This window comes from Chrysochloris asiatica, unplaced genomic scaffold (assembly GCF_000296735.1).
Source record: "Chrysochloris asiatica unplaced genomic scaffold, ChrAsi1.0 scaffold00268, whole genome shotgun sequence".
NCBI lineage: Eukaryota > Metazoa > Chordata > Mammalia > Afrosoricida > Chrysochloridae > Chrysochloris > Chrysochloris asiatica.
Window position 1 is genome coordinate 3205901 of NW_006408786.1, and position 2157 is coordinate 3208057.

Below are 2157 nucleotides of genomic sequence, written 5' to 3' on the forward strand. Positions count from 1 at the left end.
CCACAAATTCCCCCAGCTGTGAGCCTTCCAACCTTCTAAGTATTCCTTTATATGTGGTTCAGAGTTCTGGGACCATCCCCTGAGTCTGCGTGTTCGGGTATTCTGTTGTTGTTGGCGGAGCTCTCTGCTACACGTCCACTCGATCCGCCATCTTGTTTGTTCTCTTTTTTCTTTTTTTCATGTTGACTTGTATCCCTATTGAAGGCTATATCCTTTGATCTTCACAAGTAGATTTCCCCAGCTTTAATGTGAATTCTTTCCAACCTGGCACTGTATCACACCACGTTCTGTGACTATTCACAAGGATTTCAGAAGTGGACCACTTATTCCCTCTTCCTAGTCTGTTCTTAGTCTGGAAGCTCCACTGAAACTTCTCTATCTTGGGTGACCTTGCAGGTGTTTGAAACACTTGTGGCATAGCTTCCAGCAGCATAGCAAAATGCAAGTCACCACAGTATGACAAAATGACAGATAAGTGGGGACAAGAAATACTGGCATAAAATAACTGGTTAAAAGATTTTATTAAATGAGTTGGATTAAGTTGAGGGAACTCACTAGATGCTCCTTAAAAACACCAATAGTTCCTTAGAAAAATGTTTGTGATTAGAGGTTAGAAAGGCTAGTCATTTTCAGCATCAAGTAGAAGACTGAATATTTAGGATCCTATGAAATTCTCAGTTACAGAAAAATAGATCTATAGATATGATATGTTGTTCTTGTCTATTTTGACTCATGACGACCCTGTAGAGGCTTCTAAGGAGTGTCTGCTGAGTTTGAAGTACCAACATTTCAGTTAGCATTTTAGTGCCATACATGCAGCACCTCAGCAGGACTCCTAGATGCATATATGAAATATGTAAGAATGTTTAAGATCTAAAAACAGCATATCTGTGAAATCGTTCATTGTTTCTGGCTAAGTTTGCATTGCTCTCTTCTCTTTTCCAGCAGTTTCATCAGCTACATGAAACCCAGAAACCAAACACGTGTTTCAGAATTCATTCTTTTGGGGCTCTCAGAAGAGGCAAATCTGCAGCCCCTTCTCTTTGGACTCTTCCTGTCCATGTACCTCATCACCTTCAGTGGGAACTTGCTGATCATCCTGACTATCATCACGGCCTCTCACCTCCACACACCCATGTACTTCTTCATCTTCAGTCTCTCTTTTACAGACATTTGTTTCACCTCCACCACTGTCCCAAAGATGCTGATGAACATTCAGATGCAGAGCAAAGTTATTACCTATGAAGAGTGCATCACCCAATTGCATTTTTTCATACTTTTTGCATCATTAGACCATTTCCTCTTGACAGTGATGGCTTATGACCGATATGTGGCCATATGTCACCCACTACACTACACAGTCATCATGAACCCCAAGTTCTGTGGTCTCCTGCTTTTGGCTTCCTTTTTATTGAGTGCTTTGGAGTCTCTATTCCATAGCTTAATGGTTTTGCGACTGTCCTTTTGTACAGAATTGGAAATCTCCCACTTTTTCTGTGAACTTAATCAGCTACTCCAACTTGCTTGTTCTGGTACTTTCCTCTATAACATAATATTGTATTTTGTAACTGGACTTGTGGGTATTATTCCACTTACTGGAATCCTTTTCTCTTACACTAAGATTGTGTCCTCCATTTTGAGAATTTCATCAGCTGAGGACAAGTCTAAAGCCTTTTCTACTTGTGGATCTCACCTCTCAGTCATTTGCTTGTTCTATGGTACATCTCTTGGAGTTTATCTTAGTTCTGCTGCTACCCCAAACCGCAGGGCCTCTGCAATAGCCTCGGTGATGTACACTGTGGTCACTCCCATGCTGAACCCATTTATCTATAGTCTTAGAAATAAGGACATAAAGCAGGGTATACGAAAACTTTTCAACTAAGAAACATTCTCTACACAACAAAATGATTTTGTTCCATGTAGAGTGTTAATTAATCATGAGCAATGGAGCTCAAAATCATGAAGACCCAAATAATACTTAAATCATCTTATGACTCTGGATTTTTTCAGAATCCAATCTCCATTACTTTAAAAGCAATTATTTCTTGCATACTTCTTTGTTTCTTGAAATTTTACTTCACAAATGATAATTACTCTAAATTATTGAGTGAAGGTTTATAGAAAAATTCATATATTTTTCGTTCAGCAAATCATATA

The 2157-nt window shown here is 39.0% G+C and overlaps 1 protein-coding gene across 1 annotated transcript; it reads left to right on the plus strand.

The window, feature by feature from the left end:
• Positions 1-961: 961 nt before the first annotated feature.
• Positions 962-1882, plus strand: LOC102838424 (olfactory receptor 7A5-like). Its single transcript, XM_006874329.1, has one exon. The coding sequence runs from the start codon at positions 962-964 to the stop codon at positions 1880-1882; it is 921 nt and encodes a 306-aa protein (XP_006874391.1).
• Positions 1883-2157: the final 275 nt, after the last annotated feature.